This window comes from Pelodiscus sinensis, chromosome 1 (assembly GCF_049634645.1).
Source record: "Pelodiscus sinensis isolate JC-2024 chromosome 1, ASM4963464v1, whole genome shotgun sequence".
In the NCBI taxonomy this organism is placed as follows: Eukaryota; Metazoa; Chordata; order Testudines; family Trionychidae; genus Pelodiscus; species Pelodiscus sinensis.
Window position 1 is genome coordinate 46,183,321 of NC_134711.1, and position 18,137 is coordinate 46,201,457.

General features: G+C 41.2%; 1 protein-coding gene across 2 annotated transcripts in view; it reads right to left on the reverse strand.

Annotated features, from left to right (window-relative positions):
* TES (testin LIM domain protein) overlaps positions 1-7,237 on the reverse strand; it is a 42,843-nt gene extending 35,606 nt beyond the window's left edge. For both annotated transcript variants that reach the window (XM_006122535.4, XM_014573352.3), the window contains exon 1: positions 6,934-7,237. In XM_006122535.4, coding sequence (XP_006122597.3) covers positions 6,934-6,960 — 27 coding nt within the window. In that variant the 5' untranslated portion in view covers positions 6,961-7,237. The remainder of the gene's footprint in view (positions 1-6,933) is intronic.
* Between the last annotated feature and the right edge of the window lie 10,900 nt (positions 7,238-18,137).

Here is an 18,137-nt window from a genome sequence, read left to right on the forward strand (position 1 = left end):
CCATACAGCCCTTCCAGGATGCATGAGCATTTCCTGTTTTGTTTTCTTCAAATGAAGAAAATAAATTGCTCTAAGCTTAACAAAACATAGAATTAGAATCATCCTCCTCCACTTGCTGTGATTTTTCCTTGAGAACAAAATTGTTAGTCTGTACAGTACTGACAAGTTAAATGGATTTTCCTTAATTTTTTTAAACACTACATTGACAGTGACTGGGCTCAGCTTTCTGTTGTAAACAGTTTCCATGGCAGTAGAAACCAAACAGAAGTGTCACAAAAAGGAAGTGAATTTCAATAGATATTACTAAACTATGCTTTTGCAAAACACAGCATCCATCTGTATTTGTTTAGGTGGGAAGTTAAAGGTTGCACTCTTTCCTCAAATATTTTTACTAATGATTTCTAAAGTTGCTTTCTCCATTTGTATTCAGTTTTATTGGAAGATCTTGACATTTTAATAATGAAAAAAGCAGACACTCCACATTTTTAAGAGCAATGTTTTGATCTTTTTCTGTCATAACTATGTAGGCATTTTCACAAAGCAAGTAATGTACCAGGGAAGTGGTACAGAATAGTAGTATTCATTGCCAGCTTTTCATTTTCTCTGGTAAGCCATGCTTACAGCATAATTACATTGTTTGTAATGCAGGATGGGCCATGACCTACTGACTCATTTTACAAAGTTCACCAGTGTGACAGACAGGGCAAAGTCAATTCAGACTTAGAAAAAATGTCTTAACAGGGAGTTTAATGAAGTGTAACTGTTTGGTATTCTTTTGTTCTTGTAGTGAAGTTAATGAAAGTTATAGAACAAGGCTAAACAACCCACTATTCTTATCACATGCCGATTATACGATAGGCATATGCCTATTACATCGTCAAATATTGTGTTGTGTACTTCTTTCACATTACTTCTATTGTATAATCTTTTAGTCCTCATTTTAGATACAAGGCATTTTCATTATACCTAGTTTAATGACAGTTTAAAAAAAAACTACTGAATTAATGTTGTGAGAGTAGAATAAACATCTTTATATGCAAAAGCAGTAAAATTAAAATATTAAGAAAAATAATTAAGTTCACTTGTTCCAGCCACTGTTGTACGGTTACATTGTCAGTGTTGCAATTCCAGGGCAGTTTTGGAGGACTCTGTTTCATAGCTCAGGAACTCCTTTCATAGCTGGGCAGCAGTGGCTTCCTTTTCCCAACACAATGCAGGAGGAGTAGTTAATGAAGGTAACAGCCCAAGGGAAATCCCTTCCCCTGTTGCCAAGAGGTGACAGCAAATGGGACAAAGGGGAGAGAGAAGGGCTTACCTTTTTGCATGTTCACTTTCAGCATGGGGGTATATATATGTTGAAAATTCGGCTGGCAATTGCCATAAAACATACAGAAGGAGTAGTTCAGAAACTACAATACAGACTAGAAAACAAAACTTTACTTTGCTTATTCTGTTTACATTATTTCATGACTTTAGGGCAAATCTTACGAATCCTGGGTGCTGATTCACTCTTTGAGCTCATGAGTTGGTAGTACCACAAACTCACATGCACAAAGAAGATTGAGTTAATGGTAGTCAAGTGAGTTAAGGACAGTCAAAAGAGTTTTACAGTACAAGGGGAGTTGAAGTGAGTACTACAGCAAATTCATTACTAAGGGCTTGTCTGCACTGGCAAGTTACTGTGCTGTAACTTTCTTGCTCAAGAGTATGAAAAATACCCCCTTGAGCACAGCAAGTAACAGCACTGTAAAGCATCAGTGTTGATAGTACTACCCCACAGAGCCATACTCCCACCGCTGCTAGCTACTCCCTTTGTGGAGGTGGTTTTCCCAGAGTGCTGGAAGGTCATGACCATGCTGTTGTATTAATATGCAAATGTGGCTGTGCTTTAAACTCAGAAGCGTAAACAAAGATTTATATGAAAACAGCAGAGCCTGATCCTGAATTCCAAGTTCCCACTGTCTTCGCTGCAGTGCTCCTCAGAGAGGTGTTTAATACTGTATTACTGCACAGCTTGAAAAGGAGAAGGGTGTGGCCCAAAACCACAGTTTCCTGATACTTTGTATCCTCCATCTCAAGGCTCTTGATCTGGAGCGGAAATAGAGACTCTGAGCTTATGTTTATTAGGCTAGGTGTATAGTGCACCGCTAACCCAAAGTAATCAGCACCCGAATCTGAGCATTTGGAATAATCTAGCCTGGGTAGGATCTTCCCTCTTGAAAGACTGCATCACTGTGTCCTCACTGTTTCTGTATTTGCCTGTATGTAGCCAGGACATATCCTACAGTACTTTATTCTGAGATGCTCTACGAACTTGCCTAGTCAATTGTGAAAACAATTGTCTGTCCTTTTGCGAAAGAAGTAGGGAGAAGAAACTGTTGGAAGTGGACCCTGAATGATTTTTGCCAGTATCCTCTTTGCAAAGTTAACAGGTACCAGCCCAACTTTAAGTGAACCTCAGATTCTTTCCGATGCTCCCTGCTCAGCCCGCTATCTTGAATTTACAGAACCAGCAAACCTCAATGGGTAGTGCCAAGGGTTAAACCTGAATAAAAGCCATTGTTAATTGTCCAGCACAGACATACCCTTAGAAAGGCTGTGCCAGTGTAACCAAATCTATTTTTAAAATGGATCCCATTACATCAGAGCAAATTCCTAAAATACTTGTATTTGAATCAGTTTAAAAAACAAGAAGTCACACTTGAACCAATTTGGCAATTCCATATGCATTTACTGTGATATTATTTAAGTCTAAATTAAAAGCAATTAAAGATTTCATAACAGATTGTGTCAGAAGAATGGTCTATCTAGTCTTCTGACAGTAGCCAATGCCATTAGAAGGACTTAAATTAACAGGTTATCATCAAGTCATCTAACCCTTGTTGCCCATTCTCAGTTTCTGAAAAACAGAGGGTGGAGACACTTCAGACACTTCTAACCCTCTTGCGCAACGCCATTCTTCCTGAAAAGTAATAGGTGTAACTGCATTGTGCAACAGGGTTTTTCTTGCACAAGAAGGGGCAGTGTAGACGCTCCTTCTTGCGCAAGAGCCTCTTCTGAAAAAAAATGGTGGCTCATTAGGTATGCAAATGAGGCTCAGCGATATTCCACGCTTAGCCTCATTTGCATATTACTTGTGCAAGAAGCCACGAGTGTAGACATAGCCTCAATGTACTACAGGAAAAATATTGAATTGTCAAAGATTTTTTAATTTCTAATTTCTGTCAACATTGGATCTTGGAGTTTGTGGCACATTCTACTCAATTCACTGTTCCTTGTTTCATTTTTAGAACATAAGCCTTTCAGTTCAATGAACTGCTATTGCGAAACAACCACATTACAGATTTAGGGCACCAGATATATCCACAACCACATCCATTACTAAATGGCAGGCTTCTGACCAAATACCAAGCCAAATTTCTTCCTTAAAAAATAGGTTCTTAGGTTTAGATATGGTGATTACCCAATTACCTTATCAGCTCTGGAGTGGCAAAATTCACTGGTTGTATCTGAGTTTCTCTGAAAAATTCAGTGGTTTTGATGTTTGTTTTGATTGTGTTAAGAGAAAAACAGCTGGTGAAGTAAAATGAGGGTTGGAGAGAAATGGGAGAAAAGAAAATGGTTTTCAATAAAGCATAGAGAAGGCATTAGGAAGAAAGGAGACAGCTAGGATTCATTTGTTGTGTAATGTAGACATTCAGAACTGTGGCCCTTTTGTAAATTCATGGCAGTATAAAACAATTTTAAGCAACATTTTATTTCACCGTACGCATTAAAGAAAGAAACTCAGTTGTACAATGAGGGTTGATGATTGACTGTTGAACATAGGATCACACAATGAAGCTGTCTGTTCATTCTGTTGATGAGCAGTTAACAGGCCAATTTCTGTCCCTTTGAGTAATATAAAGGTAGTCTTTACTTGTTTTTTAAAAAATTGAGGAGACAGGATAAAAATAATTATTGAGAGTTTCATTTTAATGTATATAGTTGGGACCTCTGGGGAAGTCTTCCCTATTCCTGACTGTCAGGTTAATTTATAGAAATGCAGCTATTCAGCTCTTTTTATTGTGTCTTCTTGAAAGTTTGTATATCTGATATCAACAGAAAAGTCTTTGGAGAAAGAATAGCTTTGGAGTCTAAGGGTATGTCTAGACAACATGGCTCCGTCGACAGAGCCATGTAGATTTGTTTGTTTGGCAAAGGGAAATGAAGCCGCGATTTAAATAATCGCGGCTTCATTTAAATTTACATGGCTGCCGCGCTGAGCCGACAAACAGTTAATCAGCTGTTTGTCAGCTCAGCACGCTAGTCTGGACGCTAGTCTGTCGAAATGAAAGCCTTTATCGACATCCCCGGTAAACCTCATCCTACAAGGCATAACAGGGATGTCAATAAAAGGCTTTCAGGTCGGCACGGAGCACCCAGACTAGTGCGCTGAGCCGACAAACAGCTGATCAGCTGTTTGTCGGCTCAGCGCGGCAGCCATGTAAATTTAAATGAAGCTGCGATTATTTAAATCGCGGCTTCATTTCCCTTTGCCGATCTGTCTAATCTACGTGGCTCCCTTGATGGAGCCATGTAGTCTAGACACACCCTAAGAGAGAAAAGTGAAAGCTGGCTAAAAACAATACAGAACAGAAAACCCTTGCATATCAGAATATTATCTTTCACCATTTCTATTAACTATTGCATGATTTAAAGCAGGTATTCATCCATGACAGTTTTGCTCAAACTAAGAGCAAACTATTAAGCAAAAGTAGAACCTGACGACACCTATCTGTTTTCATAACTGATATGCTAACCTATGAAAACACAGGTGTAACATTTTAGATTTACTCTTCTCCGACTCTTCATCTTATACACAAGTAATTTTTCAGAAAGGGTGGGGACCCTGAGGTTGTCAAGCATCTAAATATTCTACAGGGGCTTAGAGAGTCCATTTCATAACTGCACTCAGATAGGGTTTTTTCCCCCCCACTAATTAAAGTTCCATTCATAAGGGATTGTGAAGGCACATCCCTGCCCATATGTAACTGCTATTACACAGCCTCATTAAAAAAAAAAGTTCAATGGATGTGTGTGGCTGCACACACCCACCATCAACTGCATGGTCAGGGCCTAAATAATGATGTGTGCAGGCTGAGAAGTGTTAGGCAGGTTGATTATGTTTGAGCAGGAGTCAACAAATGAGTTGACTCAGTCTCCCATGACAGCTTCATCATTTTGGTAAGTTTCTGGTGAACAAATTGAAAGACCACGCAGTTACTTTAAAATATTTTATTTTTAATCTATGTATGTATACACACCACACACACAAAGATGTAATGTTTACCCTTACTGGATTTTAATACGGTCATACAGCAACATTTCTGTCAGATTTTAAGATGTCTCTTCCACTTATTTCTAAACAAAGGAGATTTTTATGTCTGCAAGTTTGGATAAAAGAGCAATAAAGTAACTTATGAATCTCTCTACCTAGACAAATACTTACTACAAAACTGAAAATATTCACATTTGCAGACAACCTTTGCGCCTCAAGCCAAGTTTTAATATAATCTTTTAAGACACTTCTATATTCAAATTAACAGGCATGCAAGGTTTCTTCTGCATTTGTAATGTCTGTCACCAGACAAATGAAATAGTTTAATAAGGCTTCTTTTCAACTATGAATAATTTGAGACCACTCAGAACCCAATACTGAGTCCTTAAAAAAACATACCTTTTACAGAATCTTGCAAAGATTATATTCTAGCCACCTATCCAAAATTCATTGCTGAAGAAATCTAAATTAAACAAGAACTTTGACTCTCCATCAGCTCCTCTTACTTCTTTTCAAATCAAATAATAATAATAATAATAATAATATCCCAAAGAAAAATTTGATATCCTAGCAGACGGACAGTTTTTTTCATGCCAATAAAACAAGGTCATCATTGGACAGGACATGAAATCCATGTACTTCTGCCCAAAAATCAGTCAACTGGTTTTTGGAATATCCCTGTACTGCACTTAACAAATTAGCTACAGATTTAATAGTATTTAAGATTTAATAATATGGCCTTTATATTTGTTATATACCCAAACACAGGTTAGCATGTTGGGTATATCACAATCTGTTTTATTTTTTCAGTCTTCCCTTTTTCTTATATGGCACTAACTTTTATTTGTCCCCTCCATCAGATGAAAAAAAAAAGTAAGGGCTGTAAGATCACCAGACTGCAGTGACATCTACCTTGAGAGAAGTTTTCTGTACTTAAACTGAAAGTGGAGAGAACTCTTCTTCGGCTGGGGCAGGGCAGGAAGGTCACTAAGTTAGTCATTCAGTGCCTCTCATACCTTATATTGTACAAGTTTATTCTGGTCATATTACACAATCCTTCCTATAATCTTCTACTTTAAAAAAAGGCAAGTTCCCAACTTTCCCCCAGCCGCCACTTGCACACTACCCCGCCCCCCACTTCCATTTATGAGTCTGAAAGCTAGCAGCAAAGCTAGCAAACTTGAGCGAGAACCAGGAACCGGGCAGACATCACGCAGGCTGGGAGAGCTTCACCTCATATTCAGCCAGATGTCCGATGCAGAGCCCCAGTTATCCCGAACCACTGGCACTCAAGCGCTGTCCCTTGAGAAGACACCAGCAACTTGCGGGACAAGTGAATGCAACTCAAGCAGATCCTGGCCGACCTCAGAGTTTAACGTGTGCGTTTGGGTCTCCCCACTCCCCCTCCCCCCAACACACACCGGTTAGCTATGAGTGAGCCAGGAGGGGCACACTCCTGTGGAATGCGCTTCGCTATCCCCCGTGGATCTGTGGACAGGCTAGCGGAGCCTGCGGCTAGACAGGGAGGGAACAATGAGCAGCAGCGGGGAGCTGGGGCGTTGCCCACGCCCGCAGCGCGCGGGGCAGGTAACCCGGGGCACGCTCGCGCTCACCTTTTTCACTTTGCTCTCCAAGTCCATTGTCTCGCTCCGCACCAAGGCCGGGCAGGCGGGCGAGGGAGGGAGACGCTGCCCAGCGGCGCGCGGGCGTGGTTAGAGCCGGAGGCGCCTGGGCTGCGCGAGCCTCACCCCGGGTTGCCCCCGCAGACCGAGGCGCTCTGACACGCCAAACTTCCGCTGCCCTGCGGCACTGGCGGCTGCTCTCACCGCCGCGGCGGGTGCCGAAAGGGAACAAAGGCAGCTCCCCAGCCAATCGCGGCTTAGCGGCTCGAGCCAATCAGAGTCGTACACCGGGCTCCGGGTGGCTTGCACGCTGAGCAGCCCGGGGCTTGCGAAGGGTCCCGAGGTGGGCGCGCCGGTGCTCAGGTTCAGCGCTGTGCAGCCGCCGCACGTGGCAGCCTGCTCAGCGCCCAGTAGCGGTGTGGGAAGAACTGCGAGGCATTGGGGACAGAGAGGGGCCCGTGTGAGTGGGGCTTTTGACCCATTCACAGACGGATGAGTCAGCTGATAAGGTCATGGAGAAGGTATTTGCTGGCACAACTCTCCAGCTGTGGGCATATCCGCCTAGATTCAGTTGCGTTCCTCCCCAAAGGAGGGGAAATGGCCTGAAATCTAGTGATGTATTGGCAGGAGACAGGATCAGGGCCTGCCTCTCAAACTCTGGCCCCACGTGTTCAGTAACTTCCCGGCCAGAAACTTGCCTCTGTCCTCCCTTTCCTCCTCCCCCCTTTTGTTTGACTTGTCGGTTGATAAATATGTTTCCTCTGCCTTGAGCTCTGCTGCCTTTGGGCATCTTGCCAAGCTCTAAAGAATTTCGCTGATAAATCACTGTGGTCTGAGGATGACAAAGCAGCTCAACCGAATGTCAAGCTGACACAAACTATGTTTAAAGAAAACTATGTCGGGATTTTGGCTTTGTACCCTTCGCTTTGGGACATCTGGCCAATTGCAGGCTACTTGGCTGGGACATCACTTTTTGCACTATTCTGGTTTGTTTATTGTATTATATGTTATCATTTATATTCTTGTAGGGTCGAGAGGCCTCTGTCAATTAGCAAACGGAGGAGTTGGGCAGGGAGGGATTTAAAGCCAGATTTTTCATAGTATGTAGGTTCATACTAAAACTCCATTAGCATTCAGCACCCACACACAGGTACTTTTAAAAATTCAGTTAACAGTAGGATTTACGAAAGTATTTGGGGGGGATGGTGGAATCCACAAAGAGATTTAGGCATTGCAACATTTGCCTAATTTGTAGAGAAGAATAGTCCTGTGATCTACAAAGCAGAATTAGATATCTAGACTTTCTATAGAATAGAGAAAGATGCCTTAAAATATGATCTATAAAAAATAGCAAGCCTACACTGAGAAATGGGTGGTGCTGATCTATCAAACCATGCACCTTTCTCCGAAATAGGTACCTAAATCCCTCTAGGCAGCTAGGGAAGTGCCTAGCTTTGGTAGTGATCCACATTCAGGACCTGTCTCCATACTTAGATTCCTGCATGGTTTCTTGTGGGAAAGTGTTATGCATCCCTTCACCTGCTGGTACTTAATAAAACCATATAAAGTTGTAAGTGGTGCCCACCTTACAACTTTTATCCCAGTTGCTGGAGCACTCATCTGGGAGTCCCCTGTTCCACCCACTTCCACCTGAAGGTCCTGCCCCTGTTCAACCTCTTCCCCCTGAGGCCCTGCCCATAACTTGCATAGTGGTGGGGAGGGGGAGAAGGAGAGTAACAAGAAGGGTTGGGGGAGAGGAGTGAGCAGTGGGTGAGGCCTCAGGGGAAGAGGCTGAGTGTGTTTGGAGTCTGGCCCCTTCACCCTGGCACTGTTGGTGCCCTTGTAAACCTGGTACTTGTCCTAGGTATCCTGAGAATCATCACAGTCTCCCACATCCCAGGTGACTATTCTAATCATTGCACTAATAGGTATAGGATGGATTCCATTTCCTTTGGGTGGCTTTTAAATGGGGCCTGGTGCCAGTAGGTACCCTCTGATCATGCTTGCCACATGAAGTCCATGGGCAAATTAGGTGGTCAAATGCTTATGTTCTCTGGTTCATGAATTAATATGTGGCTAGGGCAGGAGATAGGAGACTGGATGTCTAGAATGAGATAGCAGTGAGCATGCCCAGAAGCAACGTCGTGCCTAGATAATTTTTACATTGAAAACTTAGGCACTAAGGCTGTGTCTACACTGGCATGAATTTCCGGAACTGCTTACAATGGAATACTATTCCATTTTCAGTTTTTCCGGAAAAGGAGCGTCTACATTGGCAGGCTGCTTTTCCGGAAAAGCCCTTTTTCTGGAAAAGCGTCTGTGGCCAATGTAGACGCGCTTTTCCAGAAAAGAGCCCCGATCGCCATTTTCGCGATTGGGGCTTTTTTCCGGAAAAGACTACTGGGCTGTCTACACTGGCCCTTTTCTGGAACAGTGTTCCAGAATAAGGACTTATGCCTGAGCGGGAGCAGAATAGTTTTTCCGGAATAGCGGCTGATTTTGTACAGTAGAGCGTCGTTGCTTTTCCGGAAATTCAAGGGCCAGTGTAGACAGCTCGCAGCTTATTCCGGAAAAGCGGCTGATTTTCCGGAATAAGTGGCCCAGTGTAGACACAGCCTTTGTGAATTTTGGTGCCTACAGGGTTTGGTGGAAATTTTGTGGCTCAGAGTGGGGGATTTAGGTGCCTACATAGATTTGTGCTTAGAAAATCAGCCAAATTCACAAAGCCTGCATCTGTCACCTGGGTTTATACAATCACTTGGAAGCATATGGGAGTTTCCAGGGAGAGAGGTAAGTCATAAATTACACACTTGGTGCCTAAGTCTGGGCTAGAGGGACATTCCACCTTCTTTGTGTTGTCAGCTGCCAGCCCTCTCCATTAATGGATAATTAATGAAAGAAGAAAAAGCAAGCATGAAAATGCCTTTGTAGCCTGGTGGTTTGAGCACTCGCTGGGAGATCCAGGGTCCAAGGAGCCTGGTACAATGACTTTTTAAAATTATGTATCCACCAGCTTCAGTTGATCAGAATAGTCCAATATCAAGGACATTCCACTTGAGAGGTCACAGATCCCTGTTCAAATCCCTTTTTCCCCTCAAGCAGAGAGGGAGCTAAAACTAGGGGTTTCCCACATACTGGGTGAGTTCCCTAACTGCTGGGCTAAAAGCTGTGAGAGAAACTATCCTCTTCCACCTGTTTGTGTAAGGTTGTCCGCAGAGGCTGAGTCTGGTTGATGAGTTCTGGGCATGCTTTTTGGATTGTGCCCTGTAGATGAGTTAGGCTGAAGAACACCCATTTGTCTCCAGTTTGTGCATCATTCAAAGGAAGGGATGATGGGAGGGAAAAAAGGGGAGAACAATTGTGTTGGATCTCTGAGCTCAGGATCTCCCCCAAAATCTGTAATGGGATGAAATGGGAATTGGTGAGGCTCCAGCAAATATGATGTACTAGGACCCAATTTTCTCTTGATAGGCCTGATTCTAGGACTGGCTGAGGCATCCAGATGTCTGGCAGAGGCATGTGCACAGGCAGAAAGATAAGCTTTTAGGAAACTTTTACTCCAGAAAGTTAGGCACTGAGCATGTTTAGGAACCTACAAGGTTTTGGACAGCTAAGTGGGGTTTTGTGTATCTCATTGGGGCTGGATTCTGGGATCAAGGTTATGTCTACACTGCATGGCTATTTCGGTATCCCGAAATAGCTACCCCAGGTCTACACAAGCCGCATGTTATCTCAAAATATTTTTCGAAATAACGCATACTATTTCATGATTTCAGTAAACCTTGTTGCAATGAAAGATAAGGGATGTCTCAAAAAAGTGTGTTATTTTGAAATTTGGGGCTGTGTAGAGGTGCCAAATTTCAAAATAACATATTTTGAAATAGATTTGATATAAGATATGCAATTTGCGTAGCTCAAGTTGCATATTTTATTTCGAGTTTAGGATGTTGTGTAGTAGACGCACCCTTAGATGCCCAAAGTGACAGTTAAGCACCAAAGTTCTTCTGAGAATCTAGCTCTGAGAATTTTTCCCTTGAACTAAATGGATTTTAGAAAAGGCTCTTAGCAGTGAAGCAGCTGTTCTGTTTATTTAGGTGTGAAGCAACATATTCCACCTTTCCTGATTGTGTAAAGTAAAACAAGTATATGTGTCATAGTCATAGTTATGCTCTGGACTCAAGAAATTTGTAATGAAAGTGGATGTAAAGCAGGGGAAGGTGTGTCAATTGTTCTTGTTTACACAGTGGGTGGAGGGAATCTGATTGATTTTTTTAAGAAATTAAAATTTCAGCTTATAAGAGGAAGTGTTGAAAATTAGCCTAAGAGTTTCATCTTGCACTCTTTAAAGTTAATTTAAATTTATTTTTATCTGCCTATTTTAAACATCAGACCCAACTTTCCCAAACACTAGGTCGTCCAATCCCTATTGCAGTAGAACCTCTGGAAAGAAAGTGCACTGTATGTCATACTGCCTAATTCTATTCTCACTTATACCAGTGCAAATCTGAAGCAAATGTATCGAAGTTAATGGATCAAACTAATGAATTTACCTCCAGATTAACACCAGTACAATTTGAGAGAACTTGGAGTCATGGTGCTTTGTAGTGCTTCTTTGTGTATCTGTGATTTTTGTGTACTGTAATTAACTTGCTGCCAAAAAGCAGTGTGATTCAAAATATGAGTATTCTTTTTAGCAGTTGGTGTGCATTTTTGAAAATGTAAATTGTGGTCCAGACTTGCAAATACTTATGCCCAGGCTTAACTTTAGGACAGAATTTCTGGAAGATCTCATACAAATCACAATGTTAGTATAGATATAAATATTTAAAGAATCAGATCTTTGCATTTTATCCTAAAGTGCTCAAACAAGTAAGTCCCACATACATTTTCTCCTTTCATTATTTTCCTATAATCTTGAGTGGAGAAATAGATATATTCAGTTAAACAGCCCCAAGGCAGATTATTTTTTTATTTCACTGGTTTAAGCAGCTCATATTCTCACACACACAAACTGTTCTTAAAGAATTGTCAGATGCAATGTGTTGTTTTCTCCTGCCAAGGCCAAACAGGTCTTATTTCTAATGTGTAGGTTTTTTTAAATTTTAAGTGCCATTGTTTGCTAAGACATTATTACAGGGAAAGGAAGATTAATATTGAATCCTTTGAATTGGGGCCACATCACAGCAGCTGTTAAAGGCTCAGTACAGGCAGTCCCCGGGTTACATACAAGATAGGGACTGTAGGTTTGTTCTTAAGTTGAATTTGTATGTAAGTCGGAACGTGTATATATTGTAGGGGAAACTCTAGCCAAACATTTCTCCAGAGCTCAGTTTTATTCTCCCACACCTCACTTCTCTCAGTCCTTTATTCTCAAGCTGAGGTGTCTGCTGAGAAAAGCTGCTCCGCATCTCCCTGGTCTGCTGCGGGGGGGGGGGGGGGGGGGAGGGGGGAGGGGGGGAGCGCTAGATTCGCGTCTCCCTGGTCTGCTGGGGGGAAGCAGCTAGTGCGGGGTTGCCTCACCCTGTTTGTAAGTAGGGATCCGATGTAAGTCGGATCCATGTAACCCGGGGACTGCCTGTACTGCCTTCCCACTGAAGTAATGATAAAATTCCAAGGGACTTCAATTCTGCAACTCTAGTAGCAGGAGGCAAAGCACATTGCTAATTGTGCTAGTTGCTCCTTTTAAGGGATCTATAGATAGAGCCCTGCAAATCCATGGATATCTGCTTTTTATCCGCAGGTAGCCGCATCCATGGATATGAATGAGGATATCTGCAGATCATTTTTGCAGATATAGATTCAGATAAAACCATTTTATTTAGAACCCTGCAAATCTGTGGATATTCACTTTATATCTGTGGGTATCCTCATCTGTAAATGTGTATGCGGATATCTATGGGCCATTTTTGCAGATACAGTTGTGGATACAAATTTTATATCCATGCAGGACTCTTATCTATAGCCAGGGGCGGATATACGGCAGGGCGAACGGGGCGGCCGCCCTGGGCCCCGCGCTTCAGAAAGCCCTGCGCATGCGCTGTGGTGCCGCTGCGCATGCGCATGGCGTCACTGCGCATGCGCCGTGGCAAAGGGGGGGGCCTCGTGGAAGTATGCTGCCCGGGGCCCCGCAAAACCGTCATCTGCCCCTGTCTATAGCAGAGATACAACTAGACCTGTGGTGGTTCTTCAGGTCATGTCATGATGAGAAATGAGACAAAAGGCACTGGAGGCACCAGTTGGCAGCTGTGATAATGACATAACCTGCATCTGCATCATGTTCCAAAATGAGACTGATGGTGGTGTGTGTTTGTTAAGCAGGGCAGGACTAGATAGCAACCTATGAGCGCATTATAAGTAACAGTACAGATGCATTAGATAGGTAGGTAGATGAGACAGATGCATTTATAAATCCAATACTGAACTAACAGGATGATGTCATAATGGCTTTTCATAAAGTTTAAAATTCACTTATAGTGAAACTGATATTTAATAAACATTTTTTTAATTTAAACATTTAAAGTGGCTGTGTCACTTTAACTCGCAGTTGAATTCATCTGGTTGTGCTTGTTTATTCAAAGCTTCATATGTTATAGCAAATGACAGCGTTGTGCTTTTAAAATTTTTTCTTAAGTACAATAAAGTGTAGCATAAATACAGATGTCTGTTTTGTCTCAATGTAGTTTAATACACTAATTTAGTTTTTAGAAAACAATTCAGCTCTAAAAAGGGATGATATTTGTCTTTCGGGATCTATTTAAATGTAACAACTGATGTAACGGCTTGAGGAGAGACAAATTACTAGGAACAATGTAGCTGGTTCTTTAGTCCACTTATTTTTGCTCTCGCTCTTAATCCAGGTAGCAAAATCAGTTATTGTGTATATTCTGAAGTGCTCTTCTACTGGAACATGATTGAATATATTAAAACAATCTATAGTTTAAACAAAGTTAGCCAAAAAATGTCAGAAAAGGACCAAATAAGGGCTGAGATACTCTTTGGCTCTGTGAAAAGCCCATTGCACAATAACAGTTTCCATAATATTTCATTTGGTTTTTGACAGTGCATAGAAGGGCTATTTGCTTCACATAAAATGTTAGAAAATAACCAGGAGACAGCAGGGTAAGTTTATCAAGGCTTTTTGTTGTATTTTTACTTAACTTATTTCCATGTATTTATCTTTTCTTATCTTGTCTTGATTTAGAACACTTATTTTCTGCATCTTTTGTGCTAAGAACAAAGAACATGAAATAAAATGAAGCTGGCTATCAGAAACTGACTGATTTTTAATCAAGTCCGTAGCATAGCATTTTTCCTTGTTATAGTCTGGACCAAAGGTCATTGAAAAACTACCCAATATAAAAAAAAAAACAGTGATATCAAATCAAAAGTCCTTATATTTGGATTCCCTTCTATGCAAGGTGACTCCAGCACTCATCATATCTCCCTTATTTTTTCACTAGTCATAATTTAGAGTTTTTTTTTTCCTGAGAGGATAATATAATGACCAGCTAAGCAGAAAAAAAGTTATCCTTATGCCATACATTCTTATATGGTAACCTCTATCTGGATTGGGAGATCTCTAATACTGTTTAAGAAAAGTTATCACATCGCATGAGCTCATGCTTTCTGGCTACAAATGCTAAGACAATAATTGACATATATTCTGTCCATTCAGTATTACAGACTATTCTGAGCTTTGCCAGCCACACCCTAGTAGACCCTGCTAGCTGGTCTTAGGAAACAGCCTCTATGCATCAACGATCCTAAATACTGTTTTCCTTTTTTAGCCCTAAGAAAAACTCAGGCTTGGCTCCACAATTAGAGTATTTTCTTGAAGTGGATCATTAATGCTGTCTGGGTCATGCATTGTCAAGCTACTACTGTACTTGAAATACTGAAGAGTTCAAAGTCAATCCCTCTCTCTATTTCATGCCTAGAAAGACTAACAGTAGACTAGAAAAAGAAGTTTCCAACTGAAAAGTAGCCCCTTGATCTTCCCAATAAATCATAGAGCAGTTGTAAAATCATAGAATGTTCATAGAAAAAGCTTGGATCAAAATGATGAATAGTTCCCTTCCTACATCTACAAATAAAATTAGTTATCTAGGGTAAAGTCTAAACAGTTTCCCTCATTTTATATCATTCAATCTGTGACTTCAGTACTTTACTGTCACACTCAAATCTTTCTTCAGATTTGCATGACAGAAAAGCAAGATATAGTTACCCTAAAGTAGCTACAAGTATCCTCTTTTAAGTACAAATTTAGGCCCTAATCCTGCAGATTGTTCTGCATGGACAGAATCCTGCATATGCAGAACCTGTTCACTGGGACTTCCTGTGGGCTCTGTGACCCACCTATAAAACACTTTTTGCCAGATTTGGATCTCAATTGCAGTGTAAAACTGGAATTACAATTGTAGCTGTTTTTAAAGGTTTCTTAGACAGTCCTTTGTTCTTAAACCTTTTGCTGGAGAGATCTCTAGATCTGCTATGAATTATAAAAAAAGGCTATCCAAATACTGAGTGATCCAGGAGGGATAGGCAGCTAGATTGGTGACTACTACAAAAAGGTGAACATTGTTTCAAAAACAGAAAAACACAAAAGATTAATTAATTCACAAAAGATTAAAAACAGGCTTGGTATCTTTCTTCTAACATGGAAACTTTTCACAAGTTGTCATTACTTTGAGCCTAAACCCATCATCATGTTTTATGTTCACTTCTTGTGCCTTCTCTTTAGTTAGGCCTTGATCCTGCAAAGACTTATGTGTGTGCCTAACTTAACACATTTGAGTAATTCCATTGACTTCGAACAGAGTATTGACAAGCATAAAGTTGAGCACAGGGGGTAAGATCCAGACTTAGGCATTTGCAATGCCGAGGACTACGATACTTAGCTATGAGATGACTAGAAAATCACAGGAATATCACTGCAGAACACAAAGCCAAGTTAGATTCCGGGTCTCCTGATACAATGAATGCAATCCCCACAAGCTAACTTGGAGAGCTGTCTAAACTAGCTAATGGGATATAACAACAAGAGGGGTGTTTGCTAAGCCCTGGCTCAGAGAGAGGAATAGGTGCATCCAGGAAGCAGATTCCTAGATCACTAAGCAGAGATAGGCATCTACATTTAGGCTGTATGCAGGAAGGTGCCTATCTCTGTTTGGCAATCTAGGAACCTGCTTCCTGGACGCACCTATGCCACTCCTTGAGGGAATGAGTTAGGTGCCTGCTTCGCTTCACAAACAAAAGGGTTGGAGGGAAAGGAGAGAAGAGCCCCCAAATCACTGCTCAGTGGTTAGAGCAGTCTCTTAAGATGTGAAAGACTCTTATTCAAATTGGTTCTCATCCGCTGGCAGAGAGGAATAAATTGAACCTGGATCTCCCACATTCCACTGGGCTAAAAGTTGTAAGATATCCTCCTCCTCCTCCAGCCAGACTTTACACGGGACCTGGTCTGGTAGGTGTACTTGGAGCCGAGGTGTCCAACATGCTAGTGTGGTGAGTTGGCTTGAACAATGTGGCTATTTAGCTAAATGAGTATGGCTAGTTCACTTCAGTTGTAGCCACTCTGGCCATGTCTACACTGAGAAACTATTTTGAAATTAGTACGTACAACTTAACTCCCAATTTAACAAATTCATACTAGCATGTCCACACTACAGGGAAGCCTTGAAATTAGTCCAAGACAGGCTCCATTATTGTGGATGCACTACCTCAGGCTTACAGCCCCAGGAAACCCCGGGGAGTAATTAGTTCAAATTACCCTGGGGAGTAATTAGTTCAAAATAGTGGCGCTGGTGTGGCCACACTACCATTATTTCAAAATAACTATTTCGGAATTAGCATTACTCCTGATGAAAAGCAGGAGTACAGATTTAAAATTTCACAGCCCATTATTTCAAAATAATGGGCTTGGTAGTGTGGACTCTCTGTTTATAAATTCAACCTAGAGGAGGGGTTATTTTGAAATAAAGTCCTAATGTAGACCAGGGCTATAGTGGCTACTGTTTCAGAACTGGTTGGACATCACAGTTTTAGAGCTATCTACTGTCCTGTCCCCACACATGAGCAAGGAAGCCAAATGCCCATCCTCCCATGATTTGTTCTGCCAATACTCAAGAGGCAAATGCTTAAGTGTTGATGGTAACTTTACCCTGAAAATGTAGGCATCAAGTGAACGTAGGCACCTATGGGGTATGGCATGAGTTTTGTGGATCATAGTGGAGCCAAAACTGAGATATAGTCATATAAATTTGAGGTTTAGGTGCCCATATACCTCTATAATGCTGACTGAAAAGGATTTGCAAAAAGTCAAAATAAGGGCTTTTCACGGTTTTTGCTTATACTTTGCTTTATATATCCTTCCACATATTTTCTCTGTCTTCCTTGTCCATGTGCTGCTCTATTAATTGCATCTAAATTCTCTTGTTTTTCTCTAAAGAAATCACAGATCCTAGCTCACCCATCTCATTCATTTTTCATCTGCTCCACAACCAACATATTTTTAATATATTTTTGTAGCATCAATTCTTTATCTGTCACCAAGGCTGTGTCTAGACTACAAAGTCGGAAAAAGATAAGCAAATTGCCAACTGCAAGTTGTGTTTCTTTTTCTGCTTTTCTTCTGAAAGAGGCTTTTCCAACATTTGGCCCATCTACACTGGGCCAAATGTTGGAAAGAAATCCTCTTTTGGAACATCCCTTTTTTTCCTCATAGAATGAGGTTTACAGGGATGCCGAAAAAACACGTCTGCTTTTCCCGGAAAAAACTCTGCAGTATAGATGTACCCCAGAATATCTGATAAAGATACAAAAAGCAATAACTTAAGGAGATATTTAGCTGAAGCAATGTTTCCAAGGACAGGCCAATCGCATTGTCTCTTTCCTCCTTCCCTCTATTTTACTATTAATCGTCTAAATTATAGTGTTAATAGTTAAAGTTGCCAAACACTTTCTATTATAAGACCTTGCTTTCAAATTGCTTACCAACTTCACCATATTTTATCCCTTTGGGATGGAATGCTCGGAGTCTGCCTCATGCTCTTTTTAAAACTTTTTTTCAGCAAACAATTCAGCTATTCTCAGAATGAGATTAGAGAAAAAATATTTTGTTTTGCTCATGAGTACATGCTCAGAGGACTCGACTTGATACAGCTAAATCCTCCTAAATTTCTGTTTTGAGCATGCTC